General features: G+C 42.1%; 2 protein-coding genes across 2 annotated transcripts in view; one reads left to right on the top strand and one right to left on the bottom strand.

Annotated features, from left to right (window-relative positions):
- col4a2 (collagen, type IV, alpha 2) overlaps positions 1 to 16,051 on the bottom strand; it is a 69,715-nt gene extending 53,664 nt beyond the window's left edge. Inside the window, exons 1-3 of the mRNA XM_084083942.1 lie at positions 15,849 to 16,051; positions 14,758 to 14,879; positions 14,591 to 14,642 (exon numbers count right to left, since the gene is read on the bottom strand). Of these exons, the coding sequence (XP_083940068.1) occupies positions 14,591 to 14,642; positions 14,758 to 14,810 (105 nt within the window). The 5' untranslated portion in view covers positions 14,811 to 14,879; positions 15,849 to 16,051. The remainder of the gene's footprint in view (positions 1 to 14,590; positions 14,643 to 14,757; positions 14,880 to 15,848) is intronic.
- Positions 16,052 to 16,154: 103 nt separating this feature from the next.
- The window catches only part of col4a1 (collagen, type IV, alpha 1), a 55,900-nt gene continuing 44,105 nt past the window's right edge, over positions 16,155 to 27,949 (top strand). Inside the window, exon 1 of the mRNA XM_084083943.1 lies at positions 16,155 to 16,398. Within this exon, the coding sequence (XP_083940069.1) occupies positions 16,327 to 16,398 (72 nt within the window). The 5' untranslated portion in view covers positions 16,155 to 16,326. The remainder of the gene's footprint in view (positions 16,399 to 27,949) is intronic.

Raw genomic sequence — 27,949 nt, 5'->3', positions numbered from 1 at the left:
CAACCAGCCTCGGGTCACACAGAGAGACCCAACTCCATTTCCCTGGAGGCCATGCTCCTAATCAGCGCTTCCTGCTCTCGCCCAAGCCAAGTAGAGGTAAAATTAAGGCCCTGCTGTGGCCTGCTTTCCTGGTGCCCAGAGCAAACAGGCTAACCTGTCCCCACCTTTGCCCCCCCCCCCTCCTACATCCCTGCTAGTTACACCTCTAATAAGATAATCCATGACATCACTACCAACTCACATACGGATGCTTGGTCGGGATGCATTGGAGGCACTGGGTACCACTTTAGCATTCTTTTTCACCGGGTAGTCCGATGTGCTTTCATGTGACTGATGACGGAACCTGATTGAATTCAAGGCAATGTTACCTGCATCTTTAACATTACCATTAGAAACATGAAAGCGCATCCTCAGCGTCAGCATTGGACAATGAAATATGACAAGCTGGCAGTGAGAATGCATAAAATCCAGTGTTAATTCAACTCTATGAGTGTAAAAATGTACCACTGCTGTGTAAGCTGTTACGTTGTTGTCACAAACCTTAATACCTGGTGTCAGAGTGAGAGACTGAGAAACGGAACCACAGTTTACACTTTTATTTTGATATTCAGGAAGTGTTGACATACAGGCCCATAATTTGACATTATGGGCCAGCTGCGGATAATTGAGTGATTGGGACTCAGCTCAGTTTGGGACTGGGGAAAAGTTTGTTTGTTACGGATGGAAAAGACGGACAAAGCCTAAACGTACAAAAACGAAGGACATTTTGGAATTGATGGACACCACGGACACACTGATTACAAACAATTAGCGCCCAGCTGGAAAGGGGACAAGATGGATCTCTTTTTTTAAAGTTTGTCAAACTTGCACCATAATGGTTATTTGGTCCAGATGGTCTTATTGTGTTAGATTCTATTTATTTATCTATTTTTATTTATTGTTTTCGTATTGCAAGGTGGTTTTTAGCTATGCACTGTATGGCTTTTATTGGTTATGTAATTGTGGTTTAGGGGAACATATATGCTGATATTTTAAGATGTTGGATATGTGTTTATTGATTATTGTCTGATTTATGATGCATCTTATGCTTTTTCTTTGTCCTAGTTTCTACGTTGAGTATATGAATAAAGATTGGTTAAACTCATCAGTCAGTCTTCAACCTTATTATCCAGCCTGGTCCGCTACAGAGAGAGAGTGGGCACAGGGGGAGATAAGACAGGGTCATGTTATCACAGTGAGCATGCGCAAGCATAACTCTGTTAGAGTCCTTCCCATGACAAAAAAGTGATTCAATCTAATTGATTCAACTGCATCAAATTGCCAGCTGGTCTAAAATGGAATGGTATGTCCTATGGTAGCATAAAGCACTACACTGAAACCAGCGAACAGTGGACCTCTTCTTAACCAGGGACCAGCAATGACGAAAGCAAAAATCTGATGCTGGAGGTGTGTGCATATGTGCGCACGTGCATGTGCGTGTGTGTGTGTGTGTGTGTGTGTGTGTGTGTGTGTGTGTGTGTGTGTTAGCGATAGCTACCATCTGCTATGGCTACATCCAGCCTAATTATCTTTACTGTATTTAGAATCACATGACTTGTATTCCCAAATACATAAATAAGCTAATTCAAACAAATGACTCCAGAAACGTAATTGCCACAGGGCACCTGTAGAGCCAAACAGACTGCACCAGAGTGATTCTGTAAGTTCCCTGTCCAAACACAGCTGAAACAATCCTTCCGTCTGAGCTCACCAAGAGGTTTCACCCCCACTGAGGAGAGACAGGCGACCAGAGACGCACGTGCAGGACGGGGAGAGTTAGGGATGAGAGAGAGAGAGGAGGAGAGAGAGGACAGACTATCTGCCAAATGTCCTTTTTGGAGATAGATGGGGAGAGAGTGAAGAGAAGACTTACTGCAGGGCAGAGCTCAAGGGCAGAGATGAGGCTATAAAAGGAAGAGAAGGGAGAGAGAGAGAGACACACAGAGAGATAGGCAGAGAGAGGGGGGGGCAGAGAGAGAGAGAGAGAGAGAGAGAGAGAGAGAGAGAGAGAGAGAGAGAGAGAGAGAGAGAGAGAGAGAGAGAGAGAGAGAGAGAGAGAGAGAGAGAGAGAGAGAGAGAGAGAGAGAGAGAGACTGGAAGCTGTAACAAGGGAGAGAGTTTAGCTGACACACTGAAGCCCAGGAGAGTTGGGAAGACCAAGAGTTTGGAATTCTTTCAACGTCGCCTGATGGGACCTTGCATATCTCCATGAATCACTGGGGGAGAGGAAGGGGTAGCAGGTCGATGACGGGGGTGGATATTTAGAGACTGTCTGGAGACAATGTCCACAATGATTTGGCTTCCCTTACTTCCATCCAAGTCACAAAAAAAAACAGATCCGTATATCAAATTAAACAAGGCAAAATTATGTTTTCAAAGAATATTTCAAGGCTCAAGGTGAAGAAACTAAACAGAGAAGTCTTGGGTGAAAACTGGGATAGGAAAGGGAAGGAAAGTTAAGAGTGTTAAGAGGAAAGAAGCCCTTAGCACCCTTGACGCACAACCAGATATAGCGACTGACAGCATCTGTGTGCGTGCGTGTGTGTGTGCGTGTGTGTGTGCGCGTGTGCGTGTGTGTGTGCGTGTGTGTGTGCGTGTGTGTGTGTGTGTGTGTGTGCGTGTGTGTGTGCGTGTGCGTGTGCGTGTGCGTGTGTGTGTGCGTGTGCGCGTGAGTGAGTCACTGCTGGCGTAGCGGTCCAGGCACCTGGGCTCAGTGTAGCCTGACAGCGTGTCGCAGGTTCGACTCCCGATCCCGCATGGTAGGGAACAAAAATGTTCCCTACCATATAACACAGCAAACATGAAAGGCGGTTTTCCATGGACTCATGTCATGTCCTATCCTTCAAGTTCCTTCCCATTGGACACTGCCTCCTGTGTTTTCAACTTGTTATTTCCTTGAATACAAAGACACTGACAGGCACTTTTCAAGCACTTTTCAAGCATTTTCAACCTAGCATCCCTATTTTGGGCATATCATTATAGGAGGCGATTTTCACAAGTTTAACACAAATGGCAACAGCTAATATAACACAGCAACTTTTTTAAGCCTACTCAAAAAAACCTGGCCACATCGGCTACATAGCTAATGGCCACTATATCTGCCAGACTAATCAGTTTGGCTCTAACATGTTGCAAATATTGCCCTACACACATACAGGATGTTTCCCTCTGTGTGGCAACAACAGCTATATATGCAAATCTCTTTCTCTAAAACAGCTGACATTCTTCTTATTACACAGCTGGATATTGCGGTTCACATGCTTTCACAATACCTCAGTAGTAAACAAATTTCGGAAGAGTAATATCTCATCTGGTCTGACAGTCTCCAAAGCTTTACAACCTGGTTCTAGGGTAGTTTCAAGGCCCAGAATCACCATAGTGCCCTTAAAGGAGAATTTCGGACTACGTTTTTCTTACCTTTTATATGATATAACTATATCCTAGGACAATGTATGTGTCTATGCCATGTGTACAGGATGACCAGAGCAATGTGTCATCAATGTATGAATGAAGGTAGCAGTATAAAATAGTTCTTAAATAAGGATTGTTTTAACAAATTCCTAAGGGCTGGATTCAAAAAACGGCAGTCAACTGGCTGCAGGCTAACGAGTGAGACAAAAGCAAAAAGGAAGACTGCCAACACTGTGTTTGAGTGTTCGCTTCGCTTACACAACACACATGTATCATTGTAAACCCCTTCTAGTTCTCTCACTATTGTGTACAATACGCAGCGGTTCTGGGTTTACACAAGGCATATACACAACTCAGTAAATATTCTCTTGCGCAACCAAACCATGTGGGGACCTTTACATAGTTAAAGGTTGAGGTCCTTGAAAAGAAACCCTGACACATTTGGCTACCCACCATTTCCTTTTCCTGTTTAGAGTGGGTCTCAGGATGATCCATTTATTTTCTGTTCACACAATCCTATACTCAGGATGTTTCCTTTTAAAAATCAAACCGAGTGCACAGATAAACATGACCAAGTACAATTGCCGCACGTGCAGTCAGTGAGAAAATGATGCACACACATCCTGCCTTCAGGGAACGCAAATAGGCCAACTAATTAAAGGCATTCATCTCTCAGAAAGCCCAGGAATTCATTGTAGATATATGGTCTTCATGCACTTTCCTGAACTTTGGCAACCACCCTTCTGGCACGTCTTCTTTGTTTCAAATGCATTGTGTGTAAGTACACAGTAAAATCCTGACTATTAATTTAACTCTGACAGTGTACAAGTTGACCCGCCTGTGCATGCATTAACACTGTTTCACAGGCCAAGCATCTCTTTCTGCTTTATCTTCTGTGAAAGGAATCACATATATATATCTTTGATAGGCCAATATCGACTGGTGAAATTGGCTGACTGATCAATCAGTCAATCAGGCTCCAATTCCAACAGCACAATTAAAACTTGCCTTATGTTGTTTAAGGAAGTTTGTTGACGAAGTCAGATCACTGACACAGTGGTGGTGTCAGAAGAATAACCTTCCCCTCAATGCCAAGGAGACCAAGGAGCTGATCGTCAACTAAGCAGAGAAAAGAGCAGGGCTCCATGAACATCGACGTTGTCGCAGTGGAGAGGATCCACTGCAGAAGCTGAGGACCTCTCAAAACAAACTGGTCATGTTATTACTTGGCCTCACACCCAGAACTCACCTAACCCTTACTCATTATGCTAGGGTGGGATGGCTCAGGGTAGAGGACAGAGTAAAGCAACTTGCAATGGGCCTGGTCTTCAAGATACGCAAGAAAACAGGGATACCCATGTACCTGTCAGACTACTTCAATAGCGTAAAACAATTGGAATGCCCTCCCAACAAACATCAAAAAGTATGACTCCTTACCCTCCTTCAAAACCACCATAAAAGAGCACCTGTCTGCATTTTGTGAAGAGCCCTCTGAGCTTAACACCAAAAAGGACCCCCCACCCACTCCCCCCAATTGTTCACTATACATAATGTTCATTGCTACCAGCGCTGATTATGTCTTGTTTATTATTGTATATTATTGGATGTTTTTAAATGTCTTAATGAATTGAATACATAGTACCACAATGGAACAAGCCCCCAGGGCTTTTTGGGCTATCCTTTTAACAATCTTTGTATATTCAAAAAAAGGGACTCACGTGGGCCACACACACCACGCACGTGGTGAAAAAGGCTCAACAGCACTCCTTTGCGATATTTGTCACTGCATATTTGCATATACAGCGAAATGTGGTATCTGTATTTAATCCTAAATATCAGGAGCAGTGAGCGCTACAGGGGCAACGCCTTGGGGTGCAGTTTCCACAGCAAGGCCATCAGGCTACTGAACAGGTGCTGAGCCCTGTCGCCATGTCAGTGCTCCCATTACACTGGCACTATCACCATATCACCTTTGTATGATAATGTGATAAGGTGATGTGAATACTCTATCCTCATACATTTCATGCATATTTGTTATTTTTTATGTGTCTTATTTGCACAAGAGACTGAGGTACTCTGCCTTTATTTTTTAGAATTCACCACTTATGTATATATGATATTGTTTTGTTAAAATATTCCCCCAAAGAATGATCTAATCTTATTCTTATTCAAAAGTAACTGCCATTCATGGGTAGCTGGTATGGTCCAAAAATATCTCCCCCACTCCTTTACACCGGTAAACTTGTGACAAAGAAAGAAAGAAAGTGAAGTGAAGTGAAGTTGAAGTTGTATGGGGTCCATGTCTATGCAACCCTCAGATAACCTCACTAGCAGTGAGAGGAAAAACGCACAATTAAGTTGATGTAAACAACTGTACAGTATGATGTCAACCCTGTGGTGGCATTTTCTAAACCAATGGAGGCAAACAGCCAAGCCCGCAAAGCCCTTCCTGACTGTCACAATGCCTAACCCCTGTGACTGATCAAATAATCCCCAAAGAAAGTTCCATTTCATGGAAATATACTGCTGGCAAACTAAACAAAAGACATTCATGTACTTGTAAATCACATGTACACACGCACGCACGCACGCACGCGCACACGAGTGTGTGTGCATTTGTGAAGCAGTTCCCAGGTAAACAGGAGTCAGAGGGGTCAATCTTTGAGGTGAGGTCATTTGTGGTGGCACACATGCGTGCGCACAGACACACACACACACACACACACACACACACACACACACACACACACACACACACACACACACACACACACCAAGTGACAGGGAAATCCCGTTCTTCCACACATGGGCTTCTCATCTGAGTGACTGTGGTTTCCTGACAGCCGGTACAATGGGCTTTTCCCCTGATTGTTACAGCTGGTGCAGTCTTTATATCACAGACTATATTTTGGCAGGGGATGTGCATGCCGTTGCTCTGCCCTTATCAGCGTCAGACATCTTCCTCTCGCGGTAGACAAGCTTTCCTCCTCCATTCAATACGCAATTCACGTGACTGTATTCCATTGGGAAGACGCCTGTACACCACACTCATTCACACTTAATGTGTGAATGCTTCAGTACATGCACTCATGAAAAGTGCAGGCACATGTTTCCTACATCCCCCGCACAATGAATGCTTTTGCATTGTTTTTCATTTGTTTTATTCGTGCCCTGTGAAATCGTGAGTGTTAATTTAACTCTGCTAGTGTAAATAGACCCAGATGGCCGACATTAGCCGATCTGTAAGCTCTCAACGCGTCGCAGATGCGTTGAGAGAATATTATAGATAAGATCTGTTAGGGAGAACTAATATATTTAGTTATTAGTAACTTACTATTAACTATTTTAGAATGCTGGTAGCAGATTGCCCAGGTACCGCTGGTCAGGGCGGTATCCTCGAAGATTGTATTTACAAGAAGTTGAATTAACGTCTTGTGTGGGAGCTCGAGTAACCGGCAGACAGGATCTTCTTTCAAATGTATCCTATTCTTTCTTAGTTTCAATCTTGATCTTTAACACTGAAGATATCTCTTCTACTACTCGCCATATAAGGGCGACCCTAGAGCATGATTGCTTCATACGTCATCCGTATAGGAAATGTCCGTATAGGGACATCTCCGTAACAAGATCCATAATATACGACAGAGCGTAAATTAGGAATAAGACTGAGGATTTTATTGTGTGACGGATATATAAATTGCAGTACAACACTGTGCCAAATAGGCACATGCAGCAACAACATCCATCATCATCATCCACTTAGCTACAACGGAGTAATCACTAAAACAGACGTCACACGCGGCTGAGTTGCCAGGTTGGAGATCCTTTACCGTCACAGACCTGTTTCCACACTATACACTCATCCGCTTGCCAGCATTATCTCCTCTGTCCAGTGGGCTGGAACACATCTTGAAATACATTCTCAAATGCAGGAGAATCAAATCATCTCCAAGGGTCCTCTGCTGTTGAACATCCTGTTAACATTACTGCCTTCAGAGGCCTTCCTTCCCACTCCTTAGGAGACTGATAAACTCTGTTTGTGTGTACGTGCACAAGCCATGTGCATGTGCATTCTCTTTCTCTCAATAACCCTCGGGTTAAATGCTCCCAATAAAGTATGGCATCTCTGTGGAGAACACAGCAGCAGGAAATCCTAACAAAATAGGATCCTCTAGAGAGGGTTGTGGTGTAGGTGTCCCAGAGGCCCTGTAGCATGGCACTATAGAGTCAAAGGGGGCATGACTGACAAGGCTGACCTTGGTCATAAACACACAGACTCAACTTTGTGTCTCAATTGGCAGAAGCAGGGAGTCACATTGCACCTCGTGTTTTACCGTCTGTTTTTTTTAACGGCATGGCTCTGCAAGAGGCTAGCCGTCCGTGAGAGGGTCTGTTTATGTGTCTGTACTGAATGTCTGGAGCTAATCTTGCAAACCTCTGGACCGATCATCACCAAACTTTGTAGCATGCATACAAAGTTCGGTGATGATAAGTCCAGTGGTTTGCCAGTCAGGTGCAGAAGTGCCTCTTTTCTAATGGAAGTCAATTGGGCTCTGATCAGGCTGAAACCTTCCCCAGATTTGGAGTCATATGTCATACAGTGGATACAATATGTCACGACGACTGGGCTGGCTTCATAGATGACTGACATTACAGGCTTGGCCACAATAGAAGTCCAAAATCCACACTGGAGCCATGCCGATCCATAAGTGGATCCAAAGAGTGCCACACGATTCGATTTTGTTTCTTTTTTTAACCGTAGAGGAACGCGAGAATTGTGAAAACAAAGAACTCAAATCTCGGATTCAAAACATATAATTGCAAAGACCATTTGCACATAGCCTACACTGGGGATTTCCACATGTAAAACATCACATGTGGACAGATGGTGGGAAAGAGTTGCATTGTACTGTACAGGCAGCGCCGCAGGGTCGGTTCAGAGAAGTGAAACTGTCCCCAGGGTCACATACGACTTTGATATTAGACAGATGCAGTTTCTTAGAAGCCGTGGAGATTGATGATCGATTTGTGGCTCGGATGTAAAAACATCAACAGAGAGTTAGGTGAGCGTGACAACAAATTAACTTTCCCACTCCCTGACACGTTTTTTTTTATTTTTTATATAAAACAGAACACAATATATCCGGTATCCTCTTGGACTGAACAAGATTTCACAAGCTCATAAGTCACTGACATGTGGACATAGGCAGACATTCAAAATGTTTTTTTTTCTAGTGAGAATAATTATCACAAAGCAATGCAGTTACTGACTAAAACATCCACTATTTACTGTTATCATTAAATGTGTACATTTGTACACTCTCAGAGTTAACCATTATACTTTGTTGTTTGAAGAATAGCACAAACAGCTGACCTGCAATCTCACAATATGTTGCATTGTGACACGTTGTGAGGTTGCTCATAGCCTATTTTTGCTATTCATACAGAAAAAACCCACATTCATGATTTTGCTACTTTTGCGAAGGGGGCGGGCGTGGCCTAATAAAACTCAAGCTGGGGTCCTTGAAATTCGAAAGGTTGAGAATCAGAGCGGCATGGTACATATGGAAGTCATGGATGCTGTCGATCTAAAAATAGTCTGTCTCCTGTATCCCAGTACCCTTGGACTGAGCCTTTCACAGTACACAGAGGGCCTGAGCTGTGTCACACGTTTTTCATCAGCCCTTCACAAAATCTGATAACAACAATATACAACAGTCCCTTTCATTGGGCCTGTGGAAAATCTGTTTGCTTCTGAAGAGCCAGAGATATATTAAAATATCTTATTATAGAGCATTAAACCATCTGACACTGGCGCAAACATTCCTGAGCGAGAGACAGAAAAGCATGCACGTGCAAACATGAACACATGGAGGTACACATACGCGCACGCAAGCAAATGAAAAAAATGAAATGAACATATAAATCAACTGATGTGCAGCGAATAGGTCAAGAGAGTGGCAGGCCAAGAATAATAGAAAATATAACAGAATGAATATTACTTGTGCCGAACGAAACATGATCTTTTTATGAGGCATCCCTCTATTTACTTGAGTAGACTTTTCTTCAGTGAAACTTGTCAACTTTCAAAAGCCAGGTAAAATAGAAGATAGTGTGGGATGGAGGGGGGAGAGAGAGAGAGAGAGAGAGAGAGAGAGAGAGAGAGAGAGAGAGAGAGAGAGAGAGAGAGAGAGAGAGAGAGAGAGAGAGAGAGAGAGAGAGAGAGAGGGAGAGAGAAATTGTAAAGAAGAGGACTGGACACTGACTTTCAACATTTATATTCTTATTCGTTACATAGAATACAGGCTTATTTTTGACCGTCTGATGAACTTTATTTTGGTGCTAAAATGTATGATCACCCTCAGTACTGTCACTGGCTGTGTCCCAATTTAGGGGACATCATTCTTCAAAGGCTGCTTTTGCACTATACGAAGGACACACGCCTTTGTTGAACACATCCTTTGAAGGATGTATCCCCTGAATTGGGACACAGCTACTATACTGTATGTCGACAATATCAGACCACCATTCACACCAGTCATCGGAGCAGTGCCAATAGTTTTGTTAGTTGTGACACCCTTAAGGGAATATTTTTATCTCGTGTTTCTTGCCTTGAAAGAGTCATTCATGTCTCTGAATATCTGAGTGAACCATGTTTATCCTGTTTTAATTCCCCCTATTTTTTCCCTTTCTGGATATAATATAATAATACTAAAGAAAGGGAATTTAAGAAGATTACATGGCCAATTATCTATAACTGTTTTTTATTAACTACTGATGTAATAACACACTTTAATGACATAAAATGAGTACAGCCCAAATTAAGTGTTTATTTTCAGAAACTTTCAGATGAATGATCATTCTCTTACTGTACATACAGTACATAACACAGACATAATCACAAAGGTCAAGCAGCATATCATAATTTCTAAAGAGGTTGTGACCTTTCCCCATAATCCCTCCTAGGTTAAGGATCATGTGATGCTCTGGCCTTATCTGTTTAAATTGAATTCATAAGAAGGCAACATGAAAGGCCTTTATTCAAGATGCTGCCTTGCCTACATGCCCGTAGCTACCCCTTAGGACACTGAGGTTATGTCCTCTGTATTTCTTCTGGGGATTTGGGGGATTTAGTGACCCAAGGTGCAGGTAGGCTACACATGATTCTCTAGTTGTCGCTTAGCAGCAGGATGATTCAATGTTTTGGAAAAAGTGAGACCTAAAGCCTGAGTTATACTTAGTTGTGTGCGAGTGTCACGCACCAAAAAATTGCAGATCTACAAGCTCACTATGCATCGTGCTGCAACGCATTGTGAGCATGTAGATCTGCGAGTTCATTGCCTGGCTGGAGAGATAACAAAACCACAGGCTCAGCTGCCTGCTGCAGATGTTTACAAACTAGATAACTTAACATTTCATCATGATCTTTTGAATGAGATGAAATTAGAAGATTTTACGATTAGAGTTTGCTTGATAAACAACGTTTTTACAGCTTCTTATAATTTCTTTTTTTTCTTTCTTTTTTTTCAGTATCATCCTTGGCTAACCTGCACCAGTATCATCTTAAAGAGTGTGCAAGTGTCAGGATATGTTTTGTTAAAATATGTGTTTAATTATTATTCTATTATATTCCCATAGTAATCATTGCTATAGAGTATAGAGTATTTCTTCAGATGTCTTCCCATCTCTTCAGCTCTTTAGTAAACAGAAAATAAATGTTCCGGTTGGGATACCAATTTCATCCAATCATGAGAGAGAAGTCATTCAGGATGCAGTATAAAGAATTGAAGAACCAAAAGATTTTCAGACAAAATCTGAATTGGATGCTGATTAATGGGTTCTCTCTCCTGGATGGAATGGGTGAAAATAAAGAGCTAGAGATTGTGTAACCCCTGATACTGAACAAACACTCTATAGCAATGATTACTATCAGAATATAGAGCTTTAACCTTGTAACAAAACACTTTTGTTTTAACCACAAAATATCACTTACAGAAACTTTCATAAAGTTAGTATTAGGTATTAGCCCAAATCGTAACAAATCGTTCTTTTCCTGCAATGATAGCAGTTGCATTACCTTTTCTTGTGTGCGTAGGGCTGTAGTGTATAGGCTATATGACTAATGTGTTAATGCTCATTAATTGTATGCTTTTGAACATAATAGTCTTTTCATGAAACATTTAGTTCGTTGTTACAACTACAGTTTGTTACAATTTTGCAGATTGCCTCTAGCTTATGTTTCCATCACAATTGCTTCTTAAATAGTTCTTAAAATACAAGACTAATATCAAATCTATGGATGGAATCACTTTATTAAAGCAACAGCCACATCAAATGTAGACATTAGGTTTAGACTGAAATATAATTGGTTTAGTGGTTTATTATGATTGTATTGTAGATCATTATGGCTTTTTGCACACTTTCTTCTTAACGTTAAAAGAGAGCAGTCCTACACTCTATGTTCACTTATATGTTATTTATACAACATTTCGGTCATCCGACCTTCATCAGGCAAGTGGATAAACATGGGAAATGCACCATATGGGGAACAGGTCCAATCAGGGAGCCAAGCAAATCAGTTAACACAACAGGGTCAATCAACACTTGATGCACACGATAGGGTTACGGTAATCACAGTTTTCACAATCAACATTAAAATCCCTAATGTCAGCATTCATTAACACATTTTCTGTAAAGGATGCAAGAAATTTGGTTAAAATAAATAAACATAAATAAGTATATGTGTATTTTCTAATATAATTAAAGTCTTGCATCCTATACCTCGTGAACTGTGATTACATTTACTATCACATGGATGCCCCCTCCCCTGCCCTAAGTGTCTATATACAGAGCATTTCCCTGGTCGGATGACCGAAACGTCAAACTGTTTGTAGCCTACTCTCTTTCATGAATGATGAAATGTTGGTTTTTAAGCAACCATTTAGGCTGTTGTTTGTTTACTTTCTGTTTAGACCACACACTTGACTGAAGTCTAGAACAACTGTCCTGTGAACGTTGTTGCACTAAAATGCCTTGCACGCAGACTGAAACACAAACGAAAGGTTGTTTCACCGGTTCTTTGGGGTGCGTGGTTGAGGTAGCACTGCTGCCGTACAAACAAATAACCTGTTAAGCCCCTTTATGGTTCTTTAGATGTTCTCTACTGGTTCTTCTACTTAGTTTAGTTGAGTTTAGTTTAGTTGAAGAAAGAAAGAAAGAAAGAAAGAAAGAAAGAAAGAAAGAAAGAAAAACTACATTACAGCAAAACAGATTTTGCCCCAAAGGCCCTAAATGTCTACGGAAATATTCCAGGGCCCCCAAAGGAGACATGCCCGCCTGTCATTACGGCTACATCTGTAGTCACTCCCAAATATCTAAATGGTTCTATCACCTATCTTTAAAGGTGCCATCACCTTCAAAGATACACCGAAAGAGGTTCTCCTATGATTACAAGCCAAATAACCATGCACTTTTAATGTCGCTACGGTTGCAGCCAATAGCAGTCGTTTCCGGTTTCTTTTCAGGACCGGAAGTTCCAAGATGGCAGATTTCAATTTGCCGAAAAAGTGGCTTCAAAACAGGTCTGTAAAAGCCAATGGGTCACGTAACAGTTCCCTTCGTCCATATTTCTTTTGTCTTATGAGCGCTACCTCAAAATTTTCAATTTTCAAACTGGCCTCATGGTTGCGCTATAACAGGCCTATAACAGGCCGCTTCACATTTTGGCCAATAACTCTTGAATCTAAAGGTCAAAGATCAAGATGTATTAGTCAGATTTTCCATATTCTGTTCAAACTGGCTATGACAGATTTGCAGGCCCTTGGTAGCCAACCCAGTCTGGTGGAGATCTGCGCTCTGAGGAACACACTTTCCTAGTTTAGTTCAGAGTGCTCCCACTTAGTAGAGTTGGCTTTCAACTCCGTCTTTGTTTTGGTGAGTAGCGAAAGTGTATTTGTTATTTTTACTCCCGGCGACAGGTAATGAAGCCTGTGGTGCGGTCGCATTGGCTCATCGGTACCATGGGAGAGGAATTCCACTGTCTAGGCTAATGGACCACTAGCTCCAATCGGAACCTCTCCCTCCGCTGTATAGCTCCGAGATTAGGTTCCTCGTTTGTCGGTGCCGTTTGAGCGAAGATTATCCGCACATTTTCCACTTTACATGTTTCTTACCCCTTTCTGCACATCGTATCCAAAAAGTAAAGGTTTTCTGAAATGCTCTCAGATGTTTGAAATTTTAACGTACAATAAAATCTGTATCCATCGAGTTGAAAAAAGCGTTTAAATCGCTTCTCTCCTCAGCCGGTTCCATAACATTATGCATAGAAGATGCAATTCAACATTTGACCAGTAGGGGAATCAGTAATGTTATCTCTACGGGAGCAACTTCCGGGTATGTCTTAAAAACATTTAGGAGAGAAGCTATTTAAACGCTTTTTTCAACTCGTTGGATAGATTTTATTGTACGTTAAAATTTCAAACGTCAGAGAGCATTTCAGAAAACCTTTACTTTTTGGATACGATGTGCAGAAAGGGGTAAGAAACATGTAAAAGAAAATTTTCGCTCAAACAGCACCGGGCCACGTAGGACCTCATCTTGGAGCTACTAGCGGAGTGAGAGGTTCTAATTGGGGCTAATGGACCACCAGAGCTAGCCTACTGTAACCTGACTCTGTCAAATGGAAGAAGCTTGCGACACAATGAGGTTTCCGGAGGGAGGGGGGTTTACCAGGCTAACCCTACTGTGTAGTCTTGACAAACTTTTTTTTTAAGTGTGGGGAGGGGTGCTACCTGGAGTCACGACATCGGTATTTTTCAGTCCTAGTTACCTGGCTTTCAGAAACCTTTCTAAAGTTGTAAGTAGGCCTACTTATTTTACATTAGAAGGTGCCAATGCACCGTATCATCATGTAGGAGTTACTACCAAATTAGGAGTTTGTTATGTGACACGCCCAACATATACAGATGCCTAGAGGCAGCTCCGCCTTCATAGAAGAGACTTGCTTGATGAGGGCAGGTTGAGGGGGCACTGCTGTGTTGAAACGTTGCTTCAATGGCTTAATAGCCTAGTCAACACATCGCAAGTGAATACAAACAGTAGCCTACTGTAATGGTGAAAATAATATGAGACATAAACTTACTGCGTGCACTCCTGAAGCGAGGATGGCCACGAAGAGGCAGAAAAGCAGACACCTGAAGATAACGAATGAAAGTGACAGCGTTAATTCCCCCACACAATAAATCAAGTTGTAATTCATTAGGCTATAATCACCGTTTAACTAGGCCTTGACATTCATAAGCGGCTTGCCTCAAATTGTGCTGTGATTGCATGACTCCACTCAGCCGGACTTCAAACTTCATTCCTACGCCGCTGTAATAATTCCTTGATGCAGAGACAGGTCTAAAGCATGTCTACCGGGTAGCGCAAACCTGAAACAGACCGTTACATTACAATGAATTAACAATAATTGGTTATCAGACCATGTGTGTGTTATTGATGAACTGTTGAAAGTCTAAATTAACCGATAGGGTAAGACCCAGTCTGTGCAGAGGTGGAAAAAGTACTCAAACGTTTTACTTGAGTAAAAGTAACAATATTGCAATGTAGAAATACTCTGTTACAAGTACAAGTCCGGAATACAAAATTTACTTCAGTAAAAGTACAAAAGTATTGGTATGAAAATGTACTTAAAGTACCAAAAGTAGAAAGTACTCATTATGCAGAATGTCCCATTTCACAACTTTTCAAATATATAAAAATCGTTTGAAAATAGCAGATCTACAAGCTCACAATACATCCCATCGAGACGCATAGTGAGCTTGTAGATTGGCTATTTTCAAATGACCGAAATGTAGGCCTATAAGGCTGAATGGTTAGGCCTAGGCTACTGTATGTTTTGTAATAATAATCAAAATCTACAAAGTAATTATAACTAAAATGTTCTAATAATTGTAGGGGAGTACAAGTACAATATTTGCCTCTGAGATATAATGGAGTAGAAGTAAAAGTATTGAAAATTGGAAATACTCCAATAAAGTAAAAGTACCTAAAAATTGTACTCAAGTAGGCTACAGTACTTGAGTACATGTACTTAGTTACTTTCCACCACACTGAGTCTGTGATAGTTGAAAGCAAGGGGAAATAGTAATTGTTTTCATAAAACAGTAAATGTGAATGAGCCTATTAATGTTTAACACTCGATAATTAATTGTAAAGGCTTTGCAGTGGGTTAAGAGTCAGAGCCTCCTTTCTTTCATTATAGCACCCTGCTGTAATGTCTATACTGTTTGCATGGACGACTAGGCTAGACGATCGAGTCTGCTGCTTACAATGTGAAAATAACAATATTAAAATAGATTTTAAACGATTAGATTTAAGAATAAAAGTGCTTTACTTACTGTCTCTCACAGTGCCAAACAAAATCCAGTTTCTAACGGGTCACCGCTGGCAGGCTAGTTGTATAGGCGCGCTGGGGGAGAGATGCGCTGTTCCCTGGCAGGAAAGTATAAGCCACAGGTACAACGCGCATCAAAATTACATCAAATACTGTGCAAAACTGCCTTAAAGATTACGAGCAGTCCCTCTCCTTACCGAGAAAAGTCAAAGTGTTTGCAAAAAACAGGGTTGTGTCTGTTCGCATGGGTGAGGGTGGTCGTTTCAAAGGGGGGTGTGGTGGACAAGAAACAAGAGCAAGTTGCATTGATCACAACCTCACATCGTCTCGGGCAAAGATGCAGCCAAACGTGCTGCTGGTGCTCTGATGATAACCTGTGTTTTACTTGAAGCAAACGGAGAAGACGCGTTCAACAGGTGCTTTATTTGGAGGCATTCTGCACAGTAGCGACTAGATTTCATTGCTCCCTAATAGCTGCCACTATGATGTTACCGACCTGCACTGTGTTTCTACTGGCGGCTCTGTCCTCAACCGTAGACCTGTCACGAGCCGAGGTGAGTTCAATTCAATTGTTTTTGTGCCGTTATAGAGGTAGAGGACATTGCGATAGATAAAGCGGTAGCTGGATTCATTGAAACGCGCGCATCCCCATTCCCCTTGTGCTTTGCTCTCTGCTAGAGTGCCAGAGTGAGGCATCTGGCTAAAAGAAAATTCAGTTGTGTAGAATTGTTAAAAACTACAAATGTTTCAGATTTTTAGTTCATAATTGGGCTATAGTGTGCATTCCAATATTGAACACTATGCCAAAAATATTAATTGAAATAGCCTACTTTAACAATGTCATATTTTATGGGAAACATTTTGTAACTAATGTGACCGAAACGGTGTGCATGGGCTCTGTATTTCTTTTGTGATTTTTTTATATATTTTTATATATATAGGACAGGCTTGTGTTGGTTACTCTGTGATTCACTGTACAGTGACAATCTAACTCTCAAGACTCCTCTTCTGGTGAAGAGAGAAATTTCGAGATAGAGGGTGGGGCAGAGTGATTTTGTTGAGGTTAGTGTGTGTGTGTGTGTGTGTGTGTGTGTGTGTGTGTGTGTGTGTGTGTGTGTGTGTGTGTGTGTGTTCCTGTCTTCCTGTCTTCCTGTCTTCCTGACCTGACAGGCCACATTTTGGGAATTGGGACAATTTGGACATCAAACCAGATGATTGGGGACACATGTCTAATTGTGTGCAAAATTGGTGTCCTCAATCAGATTTTTCTGTGGTTGCATGCATGGGAAAAGGTTAGATTGTCTATGGTTAAGGAGATATGGAATGAATGTTAATCCAATGTTCCCATCAGTGTGTGTGTGTGTGTGTGTGTGTGTGTGTGTGTGTGTGTGTGTGTGTGTGTGTGTGTGTGTGTGTGTGTGTGTGTCTGTGTGTCTGTGTGTCTGTGTGTGTGTGTGTGTGTGTGATAGACTGATAGAGACAGATACAAAACAGTCCACTGCGGACATTTTTTAAATGTTTACTCCCATCAATTATGATAACCTTCCATTCATGATTCTGTTTGGAATAGAAACATACAGAATCATTCAATCCTTTCTCTATCAGAAGGCTTGTTGCCGGTTACAGATGGTTGTCTGCACCCCCCACTCATCCCAGTTCCATCAGACACATCTAGGCCTAATACCTACTGTTGACTTTTCACCTTTAACTCTTAAATCTTTGTGCCTTTTATCTACGTATCACTGTCTGTCTTTGCTTTTGGCCATGCAGGATTTTTAACAGTACTGGCCTCTCACCAACTGTTACACATTTGAGGGAAAGCACTAAATAATGGTAGTCAGTGTGACACAGATGGTTAGCTTACCACTTGTCATCTGTGTAACATTTCTTTCCTTTTCCAACAGTTTTTTCATACATCACCGTAATATGCATATCACAAACTATCCCAGTTTGATTTAGGGATATTTTGTCAACAACTACTTGTGAATTCTCTGAAAGAATGACATACATAGTTGATATTTAATTTTATTGTGTTGTTACAGAGTATTTTAAGTAAATTGCTTGTCACTCAATTTCCCATTCATGCTACCTCTTGGAAAGCATACTGTACACTTATTAAACCCATTTTACCCTTAAGAATAATGACGTCATAAATAATGTCATCATTATACTGAGTCTGGGGAGCTTGTTTTCTGTGCATTTTGTATAATTTAATTCAGGCTGTGATGATTCAGTAGAGTCTCTTTTCAATGTATTTGTTAAATACATGAGTGACTTATGCTCTTCTAGTTATTGAGTCATCTGGACACCCCTGATGTGAACAGCATGGCTCATTTATTTCTGATCATAATTGAGTGTGCATAGAAGCAGTTGATTTCTGTCATCGAAGGTGCAGGTCAAGCTCTGTTGTTTTGAGCAGATTAATTAATGATCATCACTGAGAGTTCATATACTTGCAGTGGTGTGCAGTTGCTCTAGATTGTATTGATTTATTATTTTTGTTGATCTCTGCTTAATTTCACCTTAGCACTGAATTATGTTGTCCAGAGTCTGCCTCCAACCTGCTCACTAGACCCTTTCCCCCCAGACTATCTCACAATCAGTCATATGAAATTCAACTCTTCTGTCATTACAGTCAAATCTGCAGTGTTAATTTAACCATTTGTAACTCAGAGAGTGAACATATGTGACCAGGTGGACCTGTAATATTTGTATCCTCCCATACTTAAATTAATAGGATTTTACTGTGTGCTGTAGCTAAATGGATCCTTAGTTCACAAAGCAAAATAGTTGTTTGATGATGGTGGAAATTATGTTGGACATAATCAGATGAGATGGAACAGCTTTCTCATCAACATTCTGTAAAGTACACTGTGTGATGGGACGAATTATTCCAGCTGTGCTTTCAATCAGCAATGTTTGGATCTCCTTCCTCTGCTGTGAGGATGAGTGGAGAGTTTAGAGGAAAGGACAAGCCCCTGCGTTGCTCTGTAAATAATGCCAGTAGTTGCACTTGAGTATTAAAGCAATTAGGCTGCATGCCATGTTAAAGGTCTGTCCTGTCAACTCCATTTAGGCCACTGATTTAGTGAGAAATCATTGGGAACAGCCAGAGGAGATAGAGGTCTTAATGGTTGGGAAGGCACTACTCCTCTGACTCAAATCTGCCAACAGTTTGCTTAAAAGTAGAAGATACACAAAACTGTTCAATCATGAACAACAGTGGAGGGAAATAGTTGAAAAAGGCCCGTCGAAAGGGGATGATAGGAGAAAAACACGTTTTGTATGACTCTCCCATGAGATTTGAAAAATGCTTGGAGAGCTTGTGCAGATGCTGCATTCACTCTACTAGAATCACTATTGTGAGATTGAACTCGCAAGTGTTTGGCTCCTGCTGTTTGGCTCCTGCTGAATGGCTTTGATGAAGGCCATAGTCCAATACATCATATTAGCATCTGGGTACACTGTCCCACACATGAAGCAGTTGTGGAAAACTATGGATAGTAGCAGTTTGAGGTCAGCACAACAATATCCCCGAGTAAAGATGTCAGAACAATTGTTTTCCCTGATGGAAAACTCACATGCAGCCTACATGACAAAAAATATGTGTTATTAACCAAGCAGTAAGATGGATTTCACTATACGTTTTTGCCAAGAATCCAGTTGCTCTCTCTTGCTGTTGGGTCTTCATGCAACCTATTAGCAATCACACACCCTTCTCTGCCTGAAGAAGAGCTATCTTTATTCACAGTCCTCTTATGTTATTGTGTTTTTTGCAACATTGTCTTGTCTTGCAGTACTTCGGAGGACCATGTTGGGAATAAGCGTGTAATTATGCTGTCACCTGCTATCCTCTGGGTGGGCTACTTCTTGTGGTGATGAGTTTTTCTCAATTGTTTGCTCAAATAAATCCATATCATACCATACCATAGCTAGACATAAATAAAGTTATTATAATCAGTATATCTCTAATGGCTAATTAATGCTCTGTCATACGACAAAGTATAAATTGGGCTTTAGGAATCGTGTCTATATATGTTCCCTCAGCCCTATGTTAACCCTAACCCCAAATCCAACCATAACCCAAACCACAACCCCAACCCTAACTCCCTCCCCAACACTAACCTCAACCCCAACCCCAACCCTAGGACCCTGGGGACATAGGAATGACCCCATGTCTAAGGCTGCATTTCTACTCAGGAACCAGCGTAGGAGAGCAGAGATATCAGGTTAAACGAAGCTCAGAACCAGTGTTTCTCCAACGTGTGGGCTTGGAAGCACAGGACCACAGGACGTAGGACATCTGGACAGGCTACCCCCTAGAGAGAGAGAGAGAAGAACAGAGTTGTGTGGGTGGAGGGGTGAGGTAGTGTGGGACCATTAGCTTAAACGACTTTGTCACACAAGCGAAAACTTAGCCACATGAATCAGAAGATTTCAACATTCTGGATCTGCTATTGGGATTTTGCATATTCCAGTCCAATCACTGGAGCTGTGCGTAGCTCCACAACAGGAAGTTTGTGATGTGAAAAGTTGCCCTCATACAGTACACAATTACACAGTAAAATTCTCGCTGAATGTTTGACCCAGAATAGCCACGTTAGGGTTCACATGGTTAACTTAACGGGTACATTTTTACCCTCTCAGAGTTGAATTGACACTCTGTATTTTACTGTAAAGGTTAATAGTAGTGCCAAGAATAATTTGCTTTCTTTTTTCAATGTGATCTCTACTCCTTCTTGTTGTCGTGACCTGCATTTAAATTAATGGGAGTCCGGTGATAGAGATCAGCATACTGGCAGACGTCCAGTTAAGGCTCCGCAGGTTCTTTATCTCCTCCCTGTCTCCACATTGAGAAGGAAGTGACCTTCACCCAGTGGCGGAGTCTCCTGTTTGGTCTCCCATGCAATCAGTGCAGGCGGTTCTCAAGTGGGTCCTTGAAAATGTTCAATTTCAATATTAGAACTTAGACAATGTGTAAGAATTTTTATCCTGGATCCACTTAAAAAACAATGGATGCAGAATGAAAGTGATTATCTCTCTCCACTATTATCTCCCCACCTAGACAGTTATAGAATTATTAATCTATGAAAAAAAAGGTGTCCTTGACATGAAAAAGTTTGAGAACCACTGGGCTAACCAACATAGTAAACACTCACCCACTGCCATAGACTAAACTGCATACTTGTGCAATCATAACACACACACACACACACACACACACACACACACACACACACACACACACACACACACACACACACACACACACACACACACACACACACACACACACACACACACACACACACACACACACACGATGTGATAACATTCAGGATTCAGGAATGGGGCAAACTGACTTGAGAAGCATTGTAGTGGGAACATGATGTGAGTTTGCTCTGCCCTCCTCCTACATGGCTCTTAAATGATGGAGTTCAAAAAGAAGAAGACAAACAAAAGGGGAGAAAAACCCTAAAAGTTAAGATTCAGTTTAGGATTTTGTGCCCAATGTCTTAATTTTTTCCGTTTACTGCTGGGAGAATACCATTCTCTCCAGTGATTATATAATAATATCAACAGCATTAAGTTCTTCTCCCTTGGCGGTCATTCAGTCTGCTAGAGTGAGTCACCTCCATTCCCTGCAGTAAAATTTGAGTTAATTTAACAGAACGTGTTTAAGAGCGTAAAAATGTACCCAAATGGTCCATTAGAACTATTTTACACTCTCGATTTTACAGGATTTTACTGTGTGGAGGGAGAAAGAGGAGGGGGATAATGGATAGATTAATCATTAGCACATTCCATGGAGTGAGAGAGAGACACACACAGAGAGACAGAGAGAGTGAGGTGTGTGTGTGTGTGTGTGTGTGTGTGTGTGTGTGTGTGTGTGTGTGTGTGTGTGTGTGTGTGTGTGTGTGTGTGTGTGTGTGTGTGTGTGTGTGTGTGTGTGTGTGTGTGTGTGTCTGTGTGTGTGTGTGTGTCTGTGTTTGTGTTTGTGTTTGTGTTTATGTCTATTGCCTCTTGACAGATAAGAATGCTGATAAAGCCACTCTGCTGTGTCAACAGCCTGTCCTGCAGCCTACAGCGGGTAGACTATCCTGAGGCTAGTTTGGCCCTGGCATGAGCATCTTGACCCCATACTCCTCCCACACCCCTCACAGAGACAACAGCTGACCCTATCCCTATATCACTGACCAACCTGACCTCTGACACCTGTCATTGTAAACATGAGTTGTGATTGTCTTGTCTGTATTTTGATAACAACTCTTGGGTGGGCAAGGTAATTCGAATTCTTAAAGAGTGGTGCATGTACTTCCCACTGTGCCTGTGTGTGGTGTGGTGTGGGTGTGTGTTTGTGTGTGGTGGTGGTGGGGGGGGTCTCCCAATGTGGAATTTATTCAGTACAACTTTCATCAGGTAGATGTACTGATCAAGTCCATTTCGGTCATACTTAATACATAACACACATAAAAACACAGTGTACAGATATTCCACCTTTTCTTTAAGTACTATTATATTTTTAACCTTCACCTGCCTTCACCTGGTGAAATGTTATTTGGATGTCTGTGCACTCTCTCGCTCTTGGACTGCATGTGAGAGGAGTACACCATGGTTAAACACAGTTGAACTTCTCTCCCTTCCCTGGAGTGGATCGAGGATCACCATGAGGGCATCTCAACCTGACTCTCCACCTTTTTGTTCTTACGCCAACAGGATTCATTTGTCCCATGGTATTACATTCTCCAGTAGATCAACCATTTCAGGAAATCAGCCTGACAGCAGACTTTATTCCTCCAGCACAGTTACTGACCCGGGGTCAGTGTGTTATAGCGGACACGCAAATTATACAGTAGCTGACACTTTAACGGTAAAATACAGTATATAGGTGGGAATTATAAATGTCACTCACCATTTTGAGTGAATCAGGGGGATTATAAATGTCACTCGCCATTTGGAGTGAATGAGGGTGTAACAGATATGTGTGTCTGACACAACAGGACCCCCTGTGAGGTGTGTGTGTGTGTGTGTGGGGGGGGGGGGGGTTCAGGAATGTGGGTCAGCCAGTGAAGATACCCCTTACCAAATCTATTAGTCTCACTCTCTCCTCGTTGACATACTCCGCCCCCTTCGCCCTGCTTCAGCCTGACTGATGACATCATTAGATTTATGTCCCTGATGTTGCTGTTATTTAAAAAAAAAGGTAAAAAAAGGTCCATAGGACATAGTTTCCCTTTAGTCCCAGTATGGGGTGGTGTGTAGTTCACTGCTTACTTCCTTCACCTGCTCTGCCATGTCAGTTTTGTAGATCCGCGAATCTGTCATTGATGCGTGCTGCTGTAAGTACAGGACAAGAAAAAAAATAAAATAAAAGGTGTGAGGTTTATTGCTATTTATGAGGCCATAAAAACAGTGTTTATCTTTGAGCGTTTCTGTAGGGTGTGAATGCTGGATTACATTGTTATTTGTGACGGCCTTAAAGGACATGCTTTTATGTCTGTGTTTATTCTGTATACGTGCGTCTGAGACTGTGTGTCTGCATGTGTCTGTGTATGTGTTTAATAGTGTCTGGGTGTGTCTGTGTATGGGCCTGAGTGTGTGTATGGTTTGTGATTGTGTATGTGTACGTCTATGTACTATGTGTATGCGCGCACGCCTGTGTGTGCGTGTGTGTCTGTGAGAGAGAGATGAAGCTTTGTGTTAGCTAAGTTATCAGTATGCATTTGTGTGAAAGTGCATTTGACAGTTCCTTGTACTGGTCAATACAGGGAAAGTCTGCAAATGTTATGTCCCATCTCCTAAGCCCAGACCATCGCCATGGCAACAATCAAAATCTACATTTGTCATGCGCCATTTCTTTTTGCTATACAAATATTATTCTCTCTCTACATCTCTTTCGCTCTATTCTTTATCTCGCTCCCTCTCTCTCTCTCTCTCTCTCTCTCTCTCTCTATCTCTCTCTTTCTCTCTCTCTCTGTGACTGTCAGACTGGCGTGCTGAATGTTATGTGAAACTCCCTGATGTTGTCTTATAAAATAAATACACACTTAGAAATGGGTGTTCAGATAAACAGTTAACAGCATGGCTGTGTCTATCTACGTTCTCATAACCGACCCATCCATTTTTACTTGTTTTGGTATAAACTTGTTATAACTTGTCATGGACGGAAAAGTGTGAAAGCCTTTAAGATGATTTTCCCTTTTTCTTTCGTCATCTGTGTATATTCAGGCCCTATCTAGTATCTGTCATATCCCATAAGACATTAGCTGTGGAATGGAAGGAGATCCCTGCTGTTTCTAATTATTTTCAGAGCTGCTTTAAGTCACAGTTGTTTCTATAAAAATCCATTCAAATCAAATAAAGATCTACTCAACGCTGACTGAATAGAATCAGTTTAGTCTGGATTGAGAGAGACAGTCTGTTGAATCTTTCCACAAGAACGAGTGTTCCAGAGAAGATATACAGGTAATTTACCTATATGCAGCCCATGCAGATGAGCAGATGTAATCTAGAGTAGTGGTTCCCAAACCTTAAAAATGTTCTCCACACATATAGTCCCTGTCGCTGTTACTGTAACCCCTATAGCTGAGCTGGTCATGTGGGATGGAGGATAGATACACAAGTGTCTCCTCCGATACATAAGAATCTCCAGATGGAGAATCATCAGAACTACATGCATGTGGAGAATCACGCTATCCGACCTAGTCCCTCTCCCTGCTGAACCGACACCCTGACCAACCTGTAGGAGTGTCTAATGCAGTGTCAGAGATCACCTTTCCCACCTGGCTTCCCTCCCATGAACATGGACAATTCTGTTTGTGCTTGGCACCTAGCCAAGCTGGATGCACCGCAGAGGATTCAAACCGTGTCCGTGGTGCTGTGCAGGAACCTAATCTCTGTGCCACCATATGCCCCCCTTTTTGTTACTCACAATGTAGTCATAAACAGACACAGCATACCTGACACTCACACAGACTCGCATATCAAACCACCAAGTTCAGAGGGTCAGCCTGGAGAAAGTGAGCACATGGGTTAAGGCTGTAGTCTGAGGTGTTTAGGTTAAGCAGCGGATGAGAGCGGTGAGGTGCGGTGGTCCTTAGGGGGACCCTCTGACTTCCTCCCTGACAACGCCCCCTCTGAAAGTCTCCTTAATCCTCACTCACCACCACCAATCCCTCTCATCTACCGAACATTATCGTTCTAAACAGTGCGTGCGTGCGTGCGTGCGTGCGTGTGTGCGTGCGTGCGTGCGTGCGTGCGTGCGTGCGTGCGTGCGTGCGTGCGTGCGTGCGTGCGTGCGTGCGTGCGTGCGTGTGTGCGTGCGTGTGTGTGTGTGCGTGTGTGTGTGTGGGTGTAAGCATGCTCTGAAGGCACGTGCACACATGATGTAGTTTAAATGAGAAAAACATGTGCTACATCTTGGGGCCCATTCAGAGTTAGCTGATTGATGGTTTTGCCAGCATGTGGTATAAGCACTGCCCCCCTTCTCATCCCAGCTCATTGACCATGACAGAGATGTTCAACTGTCTCTGTGCCCCACGCTTCTCTATGTAGCGCATGACCCATGACATTATGAAATAGACTTAATTTAACATGCAGCTTTATCACACTTTATCGCACCTGAGTCACAGGTCCATCTTTACGCTATCCAAGTTAAATGAACACTCAGAATTATACAGTGCAGTGCAGTATAGCCCGAGGCTGTTATGATACTATAGGCTCAGAGGAAGACTTAATAGAGATAACAGATCTCTGGTGCGGTATCCCACCATGTCATGTGAGTTGGGCTTGACTGTAATTTACAGGACCTGAAAACGTTCACGTATTCATGACTAGAGCTTTATACCTCTTTCCTGGAAGAACAGATGCTTTATTCATCTCCTCCTATGTTGCCCTTTCATGTTGCTGCTGCAGGTTTTGCTCTGTCGACTTACAGGACAATGAGAATTGTTCATTTGGCTGTAATTCTATTGACGCTGTCCAGAGAGCCTCATCAGATAAATTTAGGAAGGAAACAAACTAGGTCAGTCACATGATTATGGCTGAAAGTAGAGACATACACCACATTGTCCAGCTAATCTGGCAGTGCAGAGCGGAGCCGGTATGGGGGCAGATTCAGGCATTTTTTAACTCATACTGGTGTGTATCCAATAGCTGTTTTGTCATCTGTACTGTATCAAAGGCCATGGCCCAGAGCAGCGATGTCTATAGGTTACAGCCCCGCCTTAGATTGAAATGGCAGTGATGTGACGTGATGGCAGTAGGAGATAAGGCCTGATAAGATAGAACAATGGAGAACAATTAGAGAGAACAGCATTGTACATTAGCATAGCTATCAAGACATCTACAATAATAGTAGGTTGTGTTTCAGCTTGCTAATGTGAATGGGAGAGGGGAGGAATTCTTTAACAGACTTCCAGCAATCTGGCTTTTTCATCTCTTTCTCACACTTACTGTATTGTTGAAACTATAGGTAGATGTAGATTTGTTTTATCACATGAAGCCCATTGTGGTTCATGAATAAAAACACACACACACACACACACACACACACACACACACACACACACACACACACACACACACACACACACACACACACACACACACACACACACACACACACACACACACACACACACACACACACACACACGCAGCAACACTGTAAAACCTTGAGTGTTCTGAGAGTGTAAAACTTGATCTAAATTAACAGTTGTTATTTTTCTGTGCTCTGAAAGAACATCTATAGTCCCCAATGGGGTTATTGAGTCACCCTGCAAGACAGGAGCTGGTAATGTTTCATTGTGTAACTTACAAACTCTTATTCCAGATGCTTCCATAAAAACAATAGCCTGTGTATATGTTTCCGCGTGTGTTCATGTGTGAACGACTGTGCGTGCGTGCGTTTTTGTGTGCTTGTGCGCGTGCGCGTGCGTGTGTGTGTGTGTGTGTCTGTGTGTGTGTGTGTGTGTGTGTGTGTGTGTGTGTGTGTGTGTGTGTGTGTGTTAAATGTGGTCTTGCGCATGGGAATTTAAGTCATGATGACAATGTTTCTTGTTAGCTGACTGAGACACACAATCATTTGATGCTCTGTAGTGTCTTGCAGAGAAGTTAATGCATGCAGTATAGGAACTTTAAACAGTTCACAAATGGTGGAGAATGTTCTAATGAACCTTTGTATTGAAGCAGAAATGTTGAATTCACCTTGATATATCTTCGCAGTTTCATTATGTATGTCATGGTTTTCATTTTCCTATGCTTACCTTGGATAACTTGGATTAATTTAGTCAAATCATTCTCATTCCCTATTCTTCAAATAAATACAGCCACTTGGTCAAGTGCCCCAGGCGTCCCTTTCTGATGCCATGAATGCCCTCTAGCATCATGTTTAGAATGCTAGAGAATGTAAATACGCTTCTCCCACAACATCTGAAACAGACGCCTCAGGCATGTGCTGCCATGTGACAAGAGAATGTGGACCATGTAGTATTAACACTGAATACAAAGCAATGTTGACATTAAAAACTTTTGAGTCATATTCCAAGCTAAATCAAACTAGAGCTTTTATCTCCCTGGAAAGTTAGCATGCTAAAAGAGAAGCCATTTAACGCCCCCCCCCCCCCCTCAAATAAATACCACTTACTCTACATTTGACCCTTCCTAACCCTCTCAGTAAAAGAAAATATAAATGATGATTGTGCAGTGCTATCAAGTCATGGAGGTCATTCTTTTTCCTCACGTGCTGACCTCTATTCCCAGATTCCGGAACACTCTTTAGAGAGATGCGAGGCAGACCCGGCCCCTTCTTGTCTTTGTGAGCATAAAAGGAAAGGAAAAGGCCTTCCTACTTAGAGAAAGAAGGACTTCCTTCTTCCTTAACCCCTACATCCTGTGGCACAGTGCACAGAGCGTTCACAGCAGAGATACTTGGGGGGCCTTTCAGTCCTGCGGTTATATGCTCACATGGACAGAACTGGTGTTCTCAGAGAAAACAAGTAGCAAGATGTTATTGTCTCTCTCTCTCTCTCTCTCTCTCTCTCTCTCTCTCTCTCTCTCTCTCTCCCTCTCTCTCTTGCTCTCAAACTACTTGTGCTATCGATT

The sequence above is a fragment of the Gymnoscopelus microlampas genome, assembly GCF_963454915.1.
Source record: "Gymnoscopelus microlampas genome assembly, chromosome: 17".
Taxonomy (NCBI): Eukaryota; Metazoa; Chordata; class Actinopteri; order Myctophiformes; family Myctophidae; genus Gymnoscopelus; species Gymnoscopelus microlampas.
The sequence above is the reverse complement of the archived record's forward strand: the minus strand, read 5'-3'. Positions and strand labels throughout refer to the sequence as shown.